The sequence below is a fragment of the Mustela nivalis genome, assembly GCF_964662115.1.
Source record: "Mustela nivalis genome assembly, chromosome: 15".
Lineage (NCBI taxonomy): Eukaryota > Metazoa > Chordata > Mammalia > Carnivora > Mustelidae > Mustela > Mustela nivalis.
The window spans coordinates 77,357,324-77,377,062 of NC_139034.1; the positions used below are offsets into that span (position 1 = coordinate 77,357,324).

The 19,739-nt window shown below is 45.9% G+C and overlaps 1 protein-coding gene across 1 annotated transcript in view; it reads right to left on the reverse strand.

Annotated features, from left to right (window-relative positions):
* Positions 1 to 11,837: 11,837 nt before the first annotated feature.
* The window catches only part of SLC15A1 (solute carrier family 15 member 1), a 49,720-nt gene continuing 41,818 nt past the window's right edge, over positions 11,838 to 19,739 (reverse strand). Inside the window, exons 19-23 of the mRNA XM_082700902.1 lie at positions 15,924 to 16,031; positions 15,690 to 15,801; positions 14,891 to 15,034; positions 13,697 to 13,804; positions 11,838 to 12,764 (exon numbers count right to left, since the gene is read on the reverse strand). Coding sequence (XP_082557028.1) covers positions 12,573 to 12,764; positions 13,697 to 13,804; positions 14,891 to 15,034; positions 15,690 to 15,801; positions 15,924 to 16,031 — 664 coding nt within the window. The 3' untranslated portion in view covers positions 11,838 to 12,572. The remainder of the gene's footprint in view (positions 12,765 to 13,696; positions 13,805 to 14,890; positions 15,035 to 15,689; positions 15,802 to 15,923; positions 16,032 to 19,739) is intronic.

Here is a 19,739-nt window from a genome sequence, read left to right on the forward strand (position 1 = left end):
GGTCCCATCGACAAGAATAAGGGGTGAGGATTTCAACATATGTTTTTGGAGGGTACAGCTCAACCCACAATAGGGCCCAAATGATATGGTGCCCCAAGGGGGCTTTTCTTTCCCTCCAGCATCCCATGCCCCCTGGTCTCCTCCACTAGGCCTTCTTCTGGGCTTACTTTCTTCAAGTTGCTCTCCTACTGGATTTTCCAATTACCCCCCCCAAACTCTTCTTTCTGTCCTGGTCCCATTGCCACCCACCCAATTTTTTTTTTTTTAAGATTTTATTTTTTATTTTTCAAGTGGAACCCTACATGGGGCTTGAACTCCTGACCTTGAGATCAAGACTTGAGCTGAGACCAAGAGTCAGATGCTTAACCAACTGAGCCACCCAGGCATCCCAAGATGTCTTTTTTTTTAAAGTAATCTCTATACCCACAGTGGGGCTTGAACTCACAACCCCAAGATCAAGAGTTGCATGCTCTACTGACTGAGCCAGCTGGGGGCCCCAGCCACCACTCCTGTTTGAAGGCATGCATTTTCTTTGTCCTGTTCTGGTCTTCTGACTGACTTCCTCACCTCCCAGACCACTGTCAACTCTGCATGGTGTTCTCTGTTAACATGTGACATGTGTCCACACAATCATAAAGGAAAGGAATTTGGGGGTAAAGTCTCCTTCGTTTGACCCTCTCTCCCTCCGTCCCTTTAGCTCTCTCTCAAGAGCATACACTCACATCGACCATGACAAAGGAAGGTCAGCTATGGGTATTAACTTCCTATAACGGTAGGAGGAAGTGGTTTCAGAACGAGACAAGAATAATGTGGATGGGAAACTGAAAGAAAATGAAGAGATTTGGTCACAGATGACATCACAAAACAGCTGGGTCAATGAGCTCTGAGGGCTGGCCCGCATCAGACTTCCAATCATGGAAGCCCAACCAAGTCTTCGTTACCTAAGTTGGTTTAGGCTGGGGTTTCTGTGACTTGCAGCCAAAGGCAAGTGTATCACCCGGATTTTATTTCCTTTTGTTTTGTTTCTTATTTCTAACCGACTAAGCAGATGGAAAATGATTAAACACAAAACAAATAAGAAAACCACTTTCTTGGATGCAAGATGGCCAGATCAGAACTTGAGGTTGTCTGGTTCTCGGTGTCAGGATGTCACCAGGAGACACTTCCACTCTTCCCAGATCCCTGGGGTCTCAGCCCCATTAGGTCTGTCCTGAGTGGACGTGCCAACAGGCTCGTGGCTGGATGTGGCAGAGGGAGCTCACATGGCAAGCTGACCTACGAGGGTCTGGCAGACAACCGTGGGTTTGGGGAAAACAGGTCAGGGAACCACACCTTGGGGAGCGGGCAGCTTTTTCAAGCACTGTGACCAGACTGTTGGAAAGAATAGAGATAGAAAGCATATTCATTAAAAAGAAGGCTGCAATTAGGACTTCTGGATGGAGAGGAGGACTGAATACAAATATTTACATCTATTCCCTCCTTAAACTCACTAAATGACAGTAAAGATGGTGAAATATATATTTTTAAAATGTAGAAACTCACAAGAATTGGAGAGAAGACAATATTGACAATTTTGGAAGCTGAACAGCAGATAGATGAATGGTAACTTAGCCGACTTCAAAAAGCTGGATCCCAAGCCAGTAGTAGTAGGGAAGCGACAGAGCAACTCGAATTGCATGCATACATTTACACATATTTACACGCTCACACACACACACCTCAGAAATCAGCAGCACCAGGAGGTTAGGATGTAGGCGTGAATGTGGGGCAGGAGGTGGGAGTTCCATCATTAAGTCCTCCCCCACTGCACAGCTGGGTTCTTCCGCCCCACCATCTCAGTGGTGGCTTCCTCTCTGGAGAGGGTAAAACCAAGGGTCGCAGGCTCCGGAGACAGCTGACACAGTTGGGGGTAAGGTGCAGGTTGACAGAGCAACAGGTAGGCATAAAGGAAGATTTCCACGCTGGCTGTGAGCTCTCCCTTCCTCCTCATGCTTCCATGCTCTGGTCTGGATCCGCTAAAGGGAAGATCTAAAAATGCCACCTTCTGGGTTTCTGCACTAAAATGGTTCACCCAGATTTCCCTATCTGTGGACCACGGTCTCGTGCACGGAGCCTCCAACCAGCTCTGTAGACCCCTCCTCTGAAATCTGAGCAGACAGCCAAGAATCCCAAGATATTTGAGGAAATGTGCCATTTGAGAAACAGACTAAGAAGCAAACGACTCAGCTAAAAACAGCTTAGAGGGAACAGAGACAACACAGGGGACGAAGACCTCAAAATACCCGCAGCGATGGTCTAGAAGTCAGAAGAGCGGGGAGCCCGAGACAGAAGCTGGATGTGACTAAATAAGGACTCAGGTAATTAGAAAGACTCTTTGGATTGAAGATAGGATGGCAGAAAAATAAAAATAAAGATATGATGGCAGAAATTAAAAAAAAATACGTTAGCGAGTTTGGAAAATAAATTGAGGATTTCTCAAAAAATCAAACAAATGAAAAAAGGAAGGGAAAAGGAATAAAACAATTCAAATCTGGTCAAGGGGGAGGAATAACTAAATAATAGGAGTCTAGAGAGCAAAAGAAATGGAGGGAAGATGATTTTTTTATTTTTATTTTTTAATTAAAAAAATTTTTTTAAAGATTTTATTTATTTATTTGACAGAGATCACAAGTAGGCAGAGAGGCAGACAGAGAGAGATGGAGAAGCAGGCTCCCTGCTGAGCAGAGAGCCTGATGCGGGAATCGATCCCAGGACCCTGGGATCACGAACTGAGCTGAAGGCAGAGGCTTTAGCCCACTGAGCCACACAGGCGCCCTTAAAAAATTTTTTTAAAGATTTTATTTACTTGAAAGAGGGAGCACCAGCAGGGGTGGGGTGGGGGGAAGGAGGGGCAGAAGCAGAGGGAGGGGATAAGGGAGAAGCAGACTCCCCACCTAGCAGGGAGCCTGACCCTGGTTTCGATCCCAGGACCCTGAGATCATGACCTGAGCCAAAGGCAGATGCTTAATGGACTGAGCCACCCAGGGAAACAACAGATAAAAATAGACCCATGCCTGGGCTGATGGCTGAAACGGATGATGGGAATTAAGGAATATATTTGTTTAGATGAGCTCTGGGTGATGTATGGAAGTGTTGAATCACTGTATTGTACACCCCAAACTAATATAACACTGTATGTTAACTAGCTGGAATTAAATTTTTTAAAAAATGGGCTCATGCTAACCTCCATCACCATGAAATTTCAAATTCCCAGAAGCCAAGAGATGATCCTACAAGCCTTTAGAGAAAACATTTTCCTAGCAAAGATCAATAATCAGAATGGTTTGGGCTTTTCAACAGTGACACTGAAAAGCTCAGAGACCGTGGGGATGGTCTCGGAATTCCTGGGGAAAATGGCCTCCAGCTAGAACTCTACATACAGCTGAATGTGAAGCCAATGGGAGACTAGAATGAAAACCCGTCAGACATGGAAAATCCTAGAAAAATTTACCCCCCATGTCCACTTCTCAGGAATCAACCACAGAAAAGTGCCTGACCAAAACCAGGAATAACTAAGGGAGAAGAGGGCATAAAATACATACTAGGGGAGGTCCCAAGGTCAAGAAATGATGGGGATTTGAAGATTGTTTTATAAGGATCTTTTTTGCCTCTAGATTGGAATCTGTTAAAACAAAAAAAAACACAACAAAACAAAAATCCAACTAAGTAAAGTTAAAGATCTAATTGCTTTAAGTGATTTGGAATCAGGCAGCGTCCCATCTGGCAAGGAGGGGTGGGGTGTCCCAAGGGGGGCATACAAAATGGAAGCATTTAATAGGAAGGGGAGGGCGGCAAGAAGTTATTAGCTCAAGAAGCAAAAGGATTGTGGACTTCCTTTGTGGGAGGAGCTGGGGGTCTTTCTTATCATGCAGGTGAAGAAGACCTCCTCTTCCTTTGGGGGATAGAGAAGGCCCAAGCAAGACCACCTCATAGACGCTAACCAGAAAATTCCAGATTCACTGGCTTAAAATTCTACTCCTGCAGAGGTTGAACCTGCTTCTTTAAATCTTGGTTTGCTGTCCTGGGGACAAGTGACTCCACCCTGGACCCAGGATTTTCTCTTTAACAAATCTCTCAGTAGGTTCCAGAAGACACCTCTTGAAGGTGATGAAGAAATTGCTAGGACATGTTGTGCATTTGATCACACTGAGAGGAGATTCACGAAGCCGAGGAAGATCTGGAGTTTGAGTTTGTGAAGATCTGTAGAAAAATAAGCAAGCTCGGAGAGGAATGATTAACTCCAGGGCCAAGAGGCCAGGGAAAGCAGGGAGGGGAAAACTAATCCCAGGGAACGGTGTGGCTTATGTGAAGATCACGTTGACGCAAGCACAACAATGGACCAATGAATAGTGATCGAACTAAAATCAGCACGTGGCTGTGCTGAGACGATGGGGACCCTGTCCTCGCCTCAGGCAAGTGTGCATTTGTAGCCCTTGTGTGAACGACAGGGTGTGCGTCAAGGACAAATACGCCTTCTCTCCAGTAGGAAGTTAATATGGAAAGCTAATAAGCAGGCTATTTGGAGGTAAACAATTAGTTGCAAGAGCTCAAGGTGGTTGCCCTAGGGAGTGGGAACCCGGTGGGACACGAAAACCCAAGGATTGCTGTTTTTTTTTTTTTGTTTTTTTTTTTTTTTTAGGATTGCTGTTTTTTAAGACAAGTTGTGGAGATCTTTGCCTTTTTAGACTTTGCTACTCCTGAATCAATAAAGGATAAAAAACTAATTTTTCAGAATGTGCTATATTCGTACAGAGTATTCAGGGTGGTGGGTTGAGTTTGGACAGACATTTTGATTGAGGTGGGCAGTAGAGAGATGACATGTGCACAGAGCTCCAGAAGCCGACCGGCTGCCTTTGCTGCCATCTTGTAAAAGGAGCGCTGAGGCCATAGGGTCCGGGCCTCTGCACAGTCTTGCCAGACTGTCGGTTAACTGACTGCTCGTCACACCGCACTAGGTGCTCTTTTCTATTTCTGCTGCCCAAACCATATTGCTGTAGGGTCCGCCCTTCTTTGTGGTTTGTTGATTTAACTGCAAGGAGACAGAAATTTCAGAGACCAGTCAAAAGCCTTCCTATGCACTTTAGTCTCTGATAGATGCCACACCCAACTGAGACTTGGTTTCTATCCACATGGATTTCAACCTTCAGCCTGAAGATGGGACACGTCAACACTGTCTACCTGTAAGGCTTCATGGGCCTGGGCCGATGTTGTTGGCCCTGTGACAGGAGAAGATCAGAAAGGGGGAACGGCCAAGACCATGGGCCTGGGGAGTGCAGGAAAATGCCTGTAGGGAGTTCCCGCAAATGGAGGCAGTATTTTAACCAGACGGGAATCTTTGTAGGGCAAAGACGGGGAGCCTAACTCAGGCGTGAAGGGAATCACATCACACCTTTATTTTGTGACAAAATAAGGCCCAGGCAGGGCATCTGTATATAATATTCACAGTCACTCTGTGAGACGCGGAAGAAAAGGCACAGTGACCTAGGCTGGCATACCTTGCTGGAGAAAATAATGTACAAATGAGAACCGTCTGCACCAGGGGTTCCCAGCACCACTGAGTGGGCTTCTTAGGGAACCCCCAACACACATCTCCCCCACAGAGGAAAGCCAACACACATAACAAATCTGGAAAGTCTACAGAACAGAGACAGGCCCATGTTTTAGCTCTATCACTAGGTTTACGACACCCGCATTGCAGCTTCTAGTGACCCATGATGCTTTAGAAATTGCATTTTCCCCAAGAAGGATTCCTTCGGGTTGATGGGAGGCAGGAGTTCCAACCTAAAGTCCATAGTTTAAGTAGTTGTCTTTAATGACCCATACTACATTCCCACACATTTGCTAGATCTAAAGTTGTTTTTCCAGAAAGGCACATATTATCATTAATCATAGTGTTGGCCTGTTTTCATGGTTTCTATTGTGCTTTTACACAATATCAAACACGTGTGATTTTTTAACCTTAGTTGCTTATTAGAGTCCCCGGAAGCATCCAGGAAAAAAAAAAAATGGGTTCTCAGCCTGTAACCCCGGAGTTCTGATTCTAGTGGTTTAGAGTGAGGCCCAGGCATTGGTATTAAAGAATGGTTTAACTCTCCGGTGATTCCAAAACGCAGCCAGTGTTGAGAAACCACTGTTCTGAGAGTTTCCTACAGGCATCCAAGTTCCCAGTGTGGCCCACAAGGCCCACACGATCAATCTGGGTCACCCCTCCCTCCGCCCTTGCTCACTGCACTCCAGACACAGGCACCTCTTTGCTGTGCTCAAACACACCAACCCTATTACCATCTCAGGACATACGCCCTTTTGGGGCCCCTTCTGGAATGTTCTTTCCCTGGACATTTGACTATCTGGTTTCCTCATTCCATTCAGGTCTCTGCTCCAATGGCACCTCCTCAGAGAGGTCCTCCTTGGCCACTCCATTTAAAATACCAGCCTTCCCCAGTCTCTGTCCCCTGACTTCATAGCACTTTATCAACATCCGCTGTTACGTTTTGTATTTACTCTTCTGGCTGACATTAATGCCTGGGAAACAGCAGAAGCTTAATAAATATTTGTTGAATGAATCGGTGAGTGGACGAGGATATACATAAAATCATGCAAACTCGGGCATGAAGGAAGTGCTCTGAGTTTGCTTCCCAGCTCAAAAAAGCCCAGTTGCTTCCTTATACTGCCTGATGCCATCCTGAGGAACAGCGACCCCAACTGGGATTTGTACCTGAATCACAGACAGAATGGAAGTCCACTAGCGCCAGTCCCAAGAAAGAAGCTTCTAGAAACAGACACTCGGTATCTGATGAGGCCTTCTGATGTGTATGCATGAAAAATGTATGATAAGCCTTTCTGACATTTACAAAAGCCTTTTGTTGGTGCTACATATTGCCAAGCGTGTTCTCGTCCGCCACCTTGTGGCCAAGCGGCGGCACTTCCAGACAAACCGGGCGTCATACCCGGGCTCTGTCAAAAGGAAAGTTCCCGGCAGCTGGGGTTGGCCAGGTTTGGCCAGAGCCATTTGGCAAAACACTGTGCACATCTGACCAGGCCCTGATGCTACCAATCTTCCTAGGCTCCCATTTTTTAGAAACAGGAAGCAATGGAGGTGACTGTTCGGTTTGGTGGCTTTTGCTGGGGGACAGCTGAGAGAAGTGCCTAAGGGCCAGCTGCCTTGAGCCCCACCTTACCTGGCCTTTTTCTCCTAGTCTGACGCGGCTTCCACTATGAACCCTGTCACACCGAGACCCCTGTGATTTGGTCCAGGTAACTAAAGGCTTGTAAACTTCCCAAGTTTATCTATTTATCTATTTTGTAACCACCAGTATTCTAAAGCACATTTAGCACAGAGCAGGTGCTTACTAAGTAGTTGTAGAAGGGATAAAATAATAATTGCTAGCTAGCATTTATAGAGCACCTACTGCGTACCTTGCACTGGATGAAGCCCGAGCATTTTCCATACCAGGTCTCACCCATCATGAGGATACTCCCAGGGCTGGCCCTGGAACTCCCTTAAACCCAGACCAACAGGGACAGTGGGTCCCTGAATTCATCAGCATGGGCTGCCATGGCCAATACCACAGGCCTGGGGGCTTAGACAACAGAAAATAATTTTCTCACGGTTCTGGAGGCTGGAAGTCCAAGATCAAGGTGCCGTCAGGGTCAGCTTCTAGTGAGGCCACTCTTCCTGCCTTATGACAGCTGCCTTTTTGTTTTTGTTTTTTAAGATTTTACTTATTTATTTGGGAGAGTGAGAACGAGCGAGCGAGCAAACACCAGATGGGGGTGGGGAAGGAAGGGGCGGAGGGAGAGGGAGAGGCAGGCTCCCCACTGAGCAGAGAGCCCGACTTGGGGCTCGATCCCAGGACCCGGAGATCATGATCTTTGGATCTGTCTAAAGGCAGATGCTTCACTGACTGAGCCACCCAGATGCCCTGATAGCTGCCTTTTTGCTGTGTGGAGAGAGAGAAAAACAGAGAGGGTGGTCGGGAGAGGAGGGAGAGCGGGGAGGGAGAGCAGAGAGAGAAATCTCCCGCTTCCTCTTCTTAGAACACTACTTCCTCCCAGAAGCTCTCCCTGGTTCCTGGTTCCGGGGACGCCAGCTGTAGGTCCTGAATGCTCATTGGACACACCTGGGTGTGACTCTGAGTAGCCGAGCGGAAAGTGTTAAGAATTCCTTCCAGGTTTGTAAACTGAACCAAGGGCCCCAGTAACTCTAATGACTTAGCCAAGGTTAGTTCAAGTCCTGCCGGAGCTCATTCTGACCGGTGACCCAAATCCCAGCTGAACAGCAGTCGTCTGGGCCCCAAAGTCCAGCTGAGGAAGGGGTTCTCGGCCTCTTTTGCGGGTGACAGCAAGGCTGGGGAAGGCTCTCAAACCGAGTTCCGCGACAGGTGGCCTGAAGCTCCCTTCTCTCTCTCTTTCCCGGTGAGAAGGGCGGAGAGCAGTTCAGGGAGACCTGCAGGGAAGCACTTTCTGGGCTCAGCACTCAGGACCGGACGGTCCCCAGGCACAAAGGCTGGCTGCCCGGGACCAGTCCTCTGACTCCCACGAGGCTCGAAGACGTGCCTGGCTGTGCTCCAGGGGCTCGGAGAGGGCAGCCCCCCGCACCCAGCCCCGGTTCCTTTCACCCCCATGGAGCCGCCAAGTCTCGCTAGAGCGAACCAGAGCTGACATCCCGCCAAAACTCCATCGGCCGTGAACTGGCAGGGGTTAGCGGGATGAGGGAACCCGGGGCTGGAGTGGGGCTGGGTCCCCGCAGGTGGACCTCAGAGCCCCAGGCCCAGGCCCTCTCTCCACTGCCTTTGATCAGGTTGGAGTCAGAGGCCCCTGACGCGTGGGCTTCTCTCTAGAAAGCCCGCAGACCCTCTGACACCACAGGGCGGAGGCAGGTGGAGGAGAATTGCTTTTTATTTTTCTGGGGGCTCTGGGAGGATTGGGAATGGGGAGTTCTTATTTATTTATTTGTCAGAGACATTTATTTGTGTGTGAGCACAAGCGGGGGCGGGCAGCAGGCAGAGGGAGAAGCAGGCTCCCGGCTGAGCAAGGAGCCTGATGCAGGACTCGATCCCAGGACCCCGAGATCATGACCTGAGGCCAAAGCAGACACATAACCCACGGAGCCTGACACCCCGGTACGGGGAGCGCTTGTTCAGCAAGGCGAGCGCTCTTCACGCCACTAAACCCTACACTTAAGAATGGCCACAGGGCAAGTTTTGTTCTGTGTACTTTATCGCAACTAAAAAAAAAAAATACTCAGGACAGTTTGCACATTCTTTGCTGTCTTCTGCCTGCTGTGACTCCCCTGTCTCCTTTTCTCTCCTGCGCTGTCGCCGGCCACTACTCCTTCGGTGACTCAGGCCACTGCCCCGCAGCAGGCGGTCTTCAGAGCTAAGCCCACCCCCAGGAGCCACGGCTGGGCCTCCCACTGGCATGATGCTCAGACCCCTGGGAGCAGCTTCCGGTGTTTCCAGAACATCACACAGGCCTTCCAGGAGGCCTCCTTCCTACGATGGTAAACTGTTTCATCTTTTCTGTTTCAGTCTCCCCTCGCCACAGACGGCCCGTCCTGTCCATTGAGCCCCACCCTGGGCTGTCCATCTTGGGCTTCGAGGGAACGGCCGCCTCTCGGAAGCTTTCTGGGACCCCCTTCAGCCGGTGCCCCATCACGTGTTTGCATTTTGCTCTGCGGAAGGACACAGAATAGCCCAGGGGCTTAGGAGGCAGGCCTTTCTGCTCCCACTGGCTTGCGTTCAAACCCTGGCTTGGCCCTCTGCTGGGGAGATGGCCCGGGCCAAGTAACTTCAGCTGGTTGTTCCTCACTTTTCTTATCTCGGAAATGGGAGAAATAAGGCCTTCTTTCGGATTGTTGTAAGGCTCACACTGAGTTAATCCACGCTGTCCTTGAAATCGCCAGGTCTGTGGTGTGGCCGGCCGCCTGGGCTCTGCAACCAGACTGTGGACGTGACCTTCAGCGGATTACTTGGCTACTCTGCAGCTGTGTTCCCCTCTGTGGAATGGAAATAACTGCAGCGCAGATCACGTAGGCATCATTTCCACTCAGAGGCAAAGCATACCACAGTGTTACTATCAGAGCGGAGCGGGGAGTTCATTCAAAATATTTGGGAGCTTACTGCGTGCCAGCCACTCTGAAACAGAGGGTTTTTAAAACCTCAGAGTGTGTGGTATGCTTTGCCTTGTAGGAGGAATGACACCGGAAAGGTCAAGACTCGCCCAGTGTCACGCAGCCGCTGCACGGACACGTAGGATGACAGTATCTCTAGAGGATCCAGGATCCGTTCTCTTGCAGCGACCGGCAAGAGCAGACACGGCCAGCGAGAGCTCCGCACTGGAGCCCTGGTTTGCCCCGTCAGAGGCGTGATATGTCAGCGAGAGGGCAGAGTGATGGGAGCGGTACACGCTGGCCAGACTCCCTTCGGTGTCATCCCCATCATCTAACATCTCACCCCTCCCAGCCCAAGGCTTAGGTGTTCGTGTAACACGTCCAGGCCCGCCGAGTTCCAAGACACAAGCTTTCAGCTTTCAGCCTAGACAGAGCTGGGCAGTGAGGACCCACCAGGGCGTCGGGAGTGGGACAGCCGGGCTGGGGGATGGGAAGCCTCCCTGGGAGGAGGCCTTAAGCCTGAAAGTGAAGAGAACTCAGCCAGGCGGCCGGGGTGGGCAAAGCTGGGAGAGAGCATGTCTCAGGACTCGATTTTTCTCCTGACCTGGAAATGAGAACTTGATGCATTCCAGAAGAAAGTCACTGTGAGTCTGAGCCATGTGAGCAGAGAGAAAGGAGATGTGTCATGAGTTAAAAAAAAAAAAAAAAAAAAAAAGTCTTGGGGCACCTAAGTAGCTCAGTCGTTAAACGTCTGCCTTCAGCTCAGGTCATGATCCCAGGGTCCTGGGATCGAGCCCCGCATCAGGCTCCCTGCTCAGGAAGAAGCCTGCTTTTCCATCTCCCACTCCCCCTTGTTCTCTCTCTCTCTCTCGCTGTGTCTCTGTCAAATAAATAATTAATATTAAAAAAAAAAAAAAATCTTGCAAGCCTCAGTGAAGGGAGGAGGGCTTGATCTGAAGGGTAGGAAAGGCCTCCAGCAGGGTTTGACTCACATCGTGTTTCTCACTTTGGGTTTGGAGCCTCCCCTTCAGTCCGCGTCCTCAGTGCAATGAAGAGTTTTTGCACGAAGCATCTTGGAAGTCCACCACGGGCCCTTCCTCCAGATGGATCACACAAGCAAGTTCCGGTGTTCAGTCTCCCTTCCCCACAGATGGCCCGTCCTGTCCATCGAGCCCCGCCTTCGGCTGTCCATCTTGGGCTTCGAGCCCATTCTTGGGCTGTGCGAAAGTTTGAGAACCGCTTCTTGGTTTTGTCAGAGGGACAAAGTAGAACTACTCTGGGTCTGATACCTGAGAGAAGTACTGATAGGACGAATCAAGCATGAATAATTTACACTATTTTATAAGAATTTTTGTTTGAGGGGTGCCCGGGTGGCTCAGTTGGTTAAGTGTCCGACTCTTAATTTCAGCTCAGATCATGATCTCAGGGTCATGGGATTGATCCCTGCATCAGGCTCTGCACCCAGCACAGAATCTGCTTGAGATTCTCTCTGCCACTCCACGTGTGCCCCCCCAAAAGAAATAAATATTTTTTTAAAAAGGAATTGTTTTTGAGCAGAAAAAATGGTTGTATTGAGAAAAACACTTCAAGGTGGGACATACATATGCACATACAAAACTAAGTAATTGAAGAGAATCTTGGGTATCTATTTCCCCAGGAAAAAAAGAGGACCAGGAAGAAACAAACCTTGGTATTTCATGTTCCTGAAATTTATTATATGTGGACATTGCTTTTGTTCATACTGTTTTCCAACTTCTGATGCCATTTTATTGAGTGCACACAACTTTTAGAATCGGGACACAGATTTCTTATCCTACCCCCAAAACTTACAGACTCCTAGTCTTAAGAGTAGGAATGTATTTCATCTTTGAAACTCCAAAAAATCATTACTGGCCATTACCTGAGTGGTCTTTTGAGTCACACAAAAGTTAAGCAGAGGTAGGGCATGGAAAAAACAAAACAAAAAAACAAAAGGTAAAGTTATCCATTAATACTAGCTGGTGCTTATCACATGCCATTCTAAAGCATGTAAATTCACTTTTCACACCAGCTCCTGCCTCACTTAACAGTGTTTCCAAAGAGAGTTAGAATGCAAACAATATACAACTTTGCCACTCTTTCAGAAAATGACTAGTTAGTCCAAAACAACTTCATTTATGTGGTAGAAAAGGAGTTAAAGGCAGGGTATGGATTCGCCATTGTAGAAAAGAGTGTATATGTGTGTGTGTGTTTGCTTTAAATATGACTTTTCTTAAAAGAAAAAGACTTCTTCCTGAGGTGTAGGTTCATTGCTGGCTGCTTGGAAAAAAGCTTTCTTGGTTCACAATTCCAAAGTCTTCCCCATCAGAGTGTCCTGCCACCAGGGGACAGAAGTCAGGGCGTGTTCTGGACCCCAGTCCATTCTCCACTTGCTTCCTGACATTCACATCTGTGTCTGTGAGACAGGAGGTGTCGTGCAATATATATTCATCTTCTCCGCGTTCTTTTTCTCATCCTCATTATCAAACTGGGCTTCAATCTCCGCTGGATTGACATAAGTATAGAAGTGGGCCATGACAGCAAATATCACGCAGACCACCAGGAGCAATGCCGCGAATAGAACGTACTCAGCCCACTTGGAAGGAATTGGAGTTGGAGCAAGAAAAAAACAAAAACAACACAGGTTATGGTACGGTGTGCTTTGGGAGTACATTTTCTTGCTATGTCTAGGTAGGAGGTGCTCTGCAATTGAACTGTGATGGAGAATTGGTAGGTGACTACCATAGATCCGGAATGGCCGGCTTTTCTTGAATGCCCAAGTACAAAGATAACATTTTTTTGGAACCACACAGGAGGGCAGAAACCAAGACTCTGGGAGGATGAGAGAAAATTTCTGAAAAACCCATGTTAAAGGACAGAGCTGGCCTCTAGAAGGATGGGGACCAACAGAACAGCATACAGTACTCTTGAGCAAAAAATAACATGCAGAAGTATTCTAAGTTAAGACCTCCACATCATCCTTTGGCAGAATCTTGAGGTTACGAGCTCACAGCAGGGGTGCGTGCTCTGATGGGACTTGGAGGGGGAAGTGAACAAACTGATAGGGTAAGGGACGACCCCCTTACAAGACAAATACTGAAATGCTAAAGGAGAGGGTTTCAGTTTCAGAGACGCTCTCATTTTATGTTAGCTGGAAAAATTACAACTACCCTCAGAAGGGCTCTAACTTTAGGTAACATGAAACTTTCTGGAAAACATGTCTGGCTTGGGGCCATTATGCAACATTCACAGAAGCTAGGAAAGATCTTTCCTTTGATAGTAAACCACTTTAGGTTATAGGTATATTAAGGCAAAACTTGGTATTTTGTCTGTCACTATCTAACTGTACACAACCCAGTAGAAATACAAAGAATCGGCACACATTTGGCCAAAAACGCATTTGGTCATCATCCTCTCTGGCTGGTTTTATTTGACCATTAGCTTAGATGACCATGTGTATACAGAGGTGGTGAGGGAGAGTCATCATAATGACCACAGACACACACAGACTCTTTCCCCACCCCGTACCTGTTCACTGAACTGGCCTGCTCCCGCTACGATAAGCACAATGATGTTGCCCACAGCCACCGTCAACAGCCATCCTGCTTGAAGCACTGACTTCATGTTGGAGGGGGCCTGGGGAAACAACACACAGTCAGTCTCTAGATGGCAACGGCACAGCTGCAGAACACAACTTACCAATGCATTCAGTTGGGCAGTCCGCCCTAAAAATGCGCATCGAAAGTGGGTTTCGCATCTATATGTGGGGTCACATATAAAAAGGCTTATCACTTGGGTAACAAGACACCCCAAACACTCATGTACGAACATACAAGAATTCCTTGTTTCCCACTCTCCACATCCTCACAGCGTTGTTGTCCTGAGTTAAATGGGCAAATCTACAGATGAATCAATTCTGTGTCTACAGAAGAGTTTCCAAGCAGAGCCATCCATCCCATTCTCTTTCCCCTAAATGGAGGCTACTCTCTGGGCCAGGAGCTTGCTCTGCTGTGAGCTTCCCTGTCACGTCACGACACCCCTCTTGTCACCTATGATATGTCATTTTATCCGATTGTGAGGTCATCACAGAAAGGGACTGTCCAACTCATATTTACGATCTTCACCGCAAGACTTGAAGGTGCTAGGCGTTGTAGGGTCACAATGACCTTAACTGTATTTTGATGAAATTGTTGAGAAACTAGCTTCTAATCAGCAGAATTTACCTCATGAGTCTCATCTTGAACAGTTGAAAGCAATATCTTTCAACTTTTAAAAGCTGGTCTTCAACCAGCATGTAGCTATGGAGAGATCTCACCTGAGTCTTAACGATTATGAGGACACAACCCAGAAATGGACACCATAATGAACAGTTGATATCATTTAGTTGTTTCAGAACATAGACTCTGCTGCCTATCGTGGCCCTGGTCACGATCATTAATACAGCTTTCCCCCCTCAGGGCTGTAAATCTCTGGTATAGGATGTGGGAATGCAGAGTCATATGATACATGCACCCAAGAAGTTAAACAGTCATATTATTACTTGATAAAAACATGACTTGGGGGATCTCAAACACCTTGTTTGATGGAAGATACCATAATGCTTTCTAGAACCTTCCCTCCTCCCCCCAGAATCTTTTAAACTATAAATATATTGCTTATTGAAGTTAGGTCCCAACGGGGGTGGGGGTAGGAGAAGGGTGGTAGAAACAATGACCAAGAGACCTGAGAATATGAGAACTCCAGTCCCGTGACAGAGAAAACCACCTCGCCGCAAGTGAGGAGGAAATACTGTGGGATCTGCAGAGCCATGTTAACTGTGTTGGGTGAAATATCTTCAAAGATGTGCAGTTCGGGGCAGCCGATATTCTAAACCAATAAGGCAGAAGAGAGAAGATATTAAAATGGAGAATTGCTTCTAGAATAAAAACTGCTCAAACAGGCAAATGGAGCTTGGACTTCTAGAACTATGTCATACAATTTGTCAAATAAATATGGTTTTTATTTATCTATTTATTTATTTGTTTTAACATCTTAATTTTACCTTTTTCAGTTTTCCAAGATTCACTGTTTATGCACCACACTCAACGCTCTATGCAATACAAGCCCTTATGCCCTTTTAAAATATGCAACAGTGCATTTTGTCCTCTCTACGAAATGGCGTTGGTTTTGAAAATCTGTTCACTAGCATTTTGCTCTTAAATCAGACAGTAGAGTGGAAGTCAGGGTTTGTTTAAAACATTGCCATCTCTTTGAACTCAAAGTTTGTAAGTCCATGTAAATAGTCTAGGAAGAGACATCAGATACTGGTCAACATGGACTTTTAGTCAGCCTCAGTTGTCTGTTTAGTTTTATTCTAAAAATAACAGCACACTGAAGTCAACAGTGAGTTAAAGAACTAGTGGCCAACTGAATGAATTCAAAGCCTGTTTAAAAGACAGATGCTAATGTTCCTCCATTTCAGTCATGACCAGGTCCTAAATGTTTGAGTAGAACTTCTGATTCAACAGAATGACTCACTGACCGTCCTTCCAATGACATAGGTGAACGCACTACCAAATTCCAGGTTGGATGATTGGAAATTTCTTTCACACTTTTGCGGAATCTGTTGGGTTGAGTTTATCGTAAAGTGTTTTCTGTGGAAAGAAAGAATGATATAGGTTAACTTTACTGGTATTAACAGCTTCAATGTAATGTTTAAGGAAAAATACTTGAAATCCTTGAACTTGGGAGCACAGTGTCTAGGAGAGGTACTTACACGCCCGAAGGAAAAAATTGATACTCGCTGGCATTGTGACTGGTGACATTCACATAAACCTTGTCGTCCATGGTGATGTTGAAGCTCTCATCAAAACTGTTTATAAATCTGAAACAGAAAACCATCCGTCTTGTGACTGGACCAAGGGGTACTTTATTTAGGTCACAGTATATACCCCTGAACTTGGACTGTGATCTCTTTTGGAAGGGACTTAAGATGTCCATGGAAGAGTTCTAGACTTATAAAGGCAGAAGGAAGCCAACCCAGGTTTGTTATTATTGACGCACTCAGGAGAACACACCCACAAGAGCTGACCACAGTCTTCTGCCTGGAGCTGTTCTAAGTGCCTGGTAACTAGGAGTAGTTCAATGGTGTGTTGAGATATTAGCCTGGATGGAAACAGGAGCTGGTTCCCCCTTCAAGAAGGCAGTGCTCTGTATTCCTTGCTCAGAAGCTTTAAAGAACTAAAAGATCAAAGAAGAAGTTGCTTAGTACCCGAACAGTCTCCGTCCGGGCTTCTTTCTGGGGGTTGGGGATGGAAGGCCATTTTCTGTCCTTTACCTGTAGGAGCCTGGGCAGGGAGGGGCCCCAAAGAGTGGAGAGGAAGAAAAGGGTCGGTCCGGCAACCAGAGACACTTTTGGGGAGCTCACCTCTGAGAGGGAGTTCTGTGTCTGCAGGACCTGGAACAGTGGTGACTGACACTCTTCTAGAGCTTGGATGGGAGTGTAGCACCCAGAGCCTTGGTCCTGGGTTTCAATGCTTCCAGGGGCTGCAAAGTCCTCTATGCCTAAGCGGCTTGCCTTCAAAGGACCATAAAGATGGTGACAGTATGGACAGAAGATCGGATCCCCTCCTTCGGTGCTCCAGGCTATAGGAGACCCTGACACTCTTGCAGCACACCAGCCAGAAGGGTGCTGCCTCCAATGCGACTAGTGGATTTTCCCTGGACAGCTGAGGGAAAGCTTTCAGCAGATTATCCAATTTAAAGGATGGGCACTCATAAGATCGTACACCCAAGGACTGCAGACAACAATTTAACCTGAACATTCCTAAAACATGTGGCCACATTTCATCGGCTTTGTGGCGACAAGTAATATTGGTCAAATTCTAGGTACTGGGACAACATTTCTCTGAATTAAGCTCAGGCCTTAAAGTCCATGCGCGTTTGACCTGGTGTAGTGTGACAGGTGCCTCACTGAGAACGGACTCCTGACCTGGGCCAGCAGGAGCTATGTAGTTGGGCGGACATCTCCGTGTGAAATGGCTGGCTCATAGGGTACCTCTCTGTTTAACATTTTGAGGAACAGTTTTTCAAATTGTCTGCATCATTTTATCATTCTATATTCCCACCAGCAGTGTAAAAGTCTTCTGATGTGCCCACATCCCCACCACACTTGAAATCCTTGAACTTAGCATTCAAGTTATTACCTGTTTTCTTGGTTGCTTTTGTTTTGGTTTTTGGTGAGAGCCTGGTGAGTGTGAAGTGGTACCTCAATGTGGTTTTGATTCTCATTTCCCCAATAATTAATGATGTTGCACTTCTTTCCTAGACTTTTTGACTTTTCTGTGCTATCTTTGGAGAAAACTCTCTCTCTCTCTCTTTTTTAAAGATTTCATTCATTTATTTGACACAGAGAGAGAGCACGAGATGGAGGAGCAGGAGATGGAGAAGCAGACTCCCTGCTGAGCAGGGAGCAAGATGCGGGACTCAATCCCAGGACCCTGAGATCATGACCTGAGCTGAAGGCAGAGGCTTAACACACTGAGCCACCCAGGTGCCAGAGAAACATCTCTTTAAATACTTTGCCCATTTATTTATTTATTTTTTAATTTTTAATTTTTAATTTTTTATAAACATATAATGTATTTTTATCCCCAGGGGTACAGGTCTGTGAATCACCAGGTTTACACATTTCACAGCACTCACCATAGCACATACCCTCCCCAATGTCCATAATCCCACCCCCCCACCTTCTCCCAATACTTTGCCCATTTAAGATACTGGGTTATTTGTCTTTTTACTTTTGAGCTGAAAGAGTTCCTTCTGTATTCAGAATCTCTTATCAATTATATGATTGCAAATATTTTCTGTCATTCTGTGAGCTGTCTTTTCATTGTCATCACGGTATCACTTGTAGCACGAAAGCTCTCCATGTGACGAAGCCCAAGTGACTATTTATTTATTTATTGGCTTTGTATCCAAGAAACTGCTGTCTAACCCCAGGTCACAAATATTTATTGTTATTTTTCCTTTATAAATTTTATTGTTTTAGTTATATTGGGTTTATGATCCACTGCGTACATTTTTGTGTGTGGTCTCAGGTAGGGTCTGACATCAGTCTTCTGCATATGGGTATCTGGTTGTCTTAGTACCAAAATGATTTTAATAAACCCACAACTACCTTTAAATGAAGATTTCTCTTTAATCTACTTATGACCATACTCCCTCCTTGAAAGATCTTTTTCAGTATGATAGTCATGGAAACCAAGGCTTGAAATGAACCAAACTTAAAACTAAGCCTATGCCTAGATTTTTCTAAATCCGAAATTGAGCTTTTTAGAAATTAATGAAGCATATATAATCACATCATCTACATTAATGATTTTTGTACCACTAATGAATAAAAATACTTGTAAAATTTTTAAAATTTTTCTCATTCTCTTAATATATTTTTAAATTACTTATAATGCTCAAATTAATTTGGTATAATAATTATATATAATTTTAACAGATACCATGTTCATGCATTATATGCTTAAATATTTTTACTGGATGTGGTAAAAGCTTTATTAAGATTTTATAATTTATTTATTTGAGAGAGAATAAGTGAAAGAGAGCATGAGGGGGAGAAGGTCCGAGGGAGAAGCTGACTTCTCGTGGAGCTCAGAGCCTAATGCGGGACTCGAGCCTGGGACTCTGCGATCATGATCTGAGCCAAAAGCAGTTGTTCAACTAACTGAGCCACCCAGGCACCCCATGATAAAAGCTTTAAAGGCCACCTCTCTAGAGAAACTTTGTACATGGGGACAAAAAAAATCATATATGAACGGGAATTGGAGTATTGTTTGGAAAAATGGAAGCAACCTAAATTTCCTTGAAGAATGGGTAAATTGTGGTATGTACATGCAATGGAATATTATATAGTGGTTTGTGTGAGTGGATAAGGGATACTTATAGAAATATGGATAAGTATTAAAATATTTTATACTATACTTTATAATATATAATATTGCAGAACACACAGAGGACCATAATATATTAAGTTTAAAACATTCTCAAGAACATTGTTTGTAAATATATATACATATATATATATATATAGAGAGAGAGAGAGAGAGAGAGCAATATGTAATGTTAAAAAATTCATGAGAAAGATCAATATCAAATTCTCAACCAATTTAGACCCCAGTATTGTCATTTTTTTTTTTTTTTTTGAGAGAGAGAGAGAGTGAGCAAGCATGTGTAATTGGAGGGAGGGGCAAACGAAGAGTGGGGAGAGAGAAACTTTAGTAGGTTCCATGCTCAACGTGGAGCCCAATGCAGGCCTCGATCTTATGTCTCTGAGATCATGACCTGAGCTGAAATCAAGAGTCTGATACTGGGGCACCTGGGTGGCTCAGTGGGTTAAGCCTCTGCCTTCGGCTCAGGTCATGATCCCAGGGTCCTGGGATCGAGCCCCACATCGGGCTCTCTGCTCTGCAGGGAGCCTGCTTCCTCCTCTCTCTCTGCTTGCCTCTCTGCCTACTTGTGATCTCTGTCAGATAAATTAAAAAAAAAAATCTTTAAATAAAAAAAAAAAAAGAATCTGATACTT